The 859-nt window shown below is 50.6% G+C and overlaps 1 protein-coding gene across 1 annotated transcript in view; it reads right to left on the bottom strand.

Annotated features, from left to right (window-relative positions):
• Window positions 1-802: 802 nt before the first annotated feature.
• The window catches only part of LOC122192719 (keratin-associated protein 5-4-like), a 3443-nt gene continuing 3386 nt past the window's right edge, over window positions 803-859 (bottom strand). Inside the window, exon 2 of the mRNA XM_042893372.1 lies at window positions 803-859. Coding sequence (XP_042749306.1) covers window positions 803-859 — 57 coding nt within the window.

The raw sequence follows: 859 nt of genomic DNA, 5'->3' as shown, positions 1-859 counted from the left end.
TCTTCATCTATGAGCTTTTGGAAAAGTCAGAAATGAAATGTAGCTCCTTGTAAGGACTCGCTTTGCAATCATTTAAGCACAAGGATGAATGTTTTCTGCAGCAAGATATTTCCCCAAGCCAGCATGAGCAGGATTTGGTCCTTCTGCTGTTACTGTGCCCATAGTGTAAATATCCCAAAGGGTTTTTTTGGTTTATTTTTTTTTTGGTCCTTTTTCTTTTTTTTCATAAATGTTTGTAACACCTTAAAGAAAGGCAATAAAAGAGGTACAAGAGGAAACTGTCTGCTTGCCGTGAGCCCCAGCAACCAGCAGCTCAATGCTGCAGTGCAAACACTATAGAGGTGGGGCAGCTCAATGGGGATGGGGAAGGAGCACAGAGCCCTGTAGGATTCAGGGGGGTCTGGGGTTGATGAGAAACCCTGGGTGCATGGCAATCAATGGGATGTAGAGAGGTTTTTGGGTTTTCTCCATCACTTGGTGGGGGGGGGGAGAGGGCAGAGCTAAGAGAACCCAGGGATGATCCACATCGACTGCAGCCAGAGCATCACAAGGGCTGAAGGAGAGAAAGGCAGCCCATGCATGGCATGAACACACATGGGAAATGAGGATGGGGAGCTTAAGGAGACACAGAGACAGGAGAGCTCTGGGACACATCATGCTTTATTGTGCTGTTGGCACCCAGGCTGAAGCACAGCCTCATGGAACAGCAGTGGGGACAGCAGTGGTGTCCCTCAGGGGGTGAAGGCACACGGAGGGGTCTCAGCAGGGCGCCATGGGGAGTCAGAGCTCTGTGGGTGCTCCATCACTTCATCTTCTGCGAGGGCAGCTGGTGGACCTGCTGCTGCTGCTGCTGCTGCTG

Source organism: Lagopus leucura, unplaced genomic scaffold, assembly GCF_019238085.1.
Source record: "Lagopus leucura isolate 7727_CA_CO unplaced genomic scaffold, USGS_WTPT01 189-0_obj-0_obj, whole genome shotgun sequence".
Lineage (NCBI taxonomy): Eukaryota > Metazoa > Chordata > Aves > Galliformes > Phasianidae > Lagopus > Lagopus leucura.
Note: the sequence above shows the minus strand (reverse complement) of the source record. Positions and strands in the feature narration are given on the sequence as shown.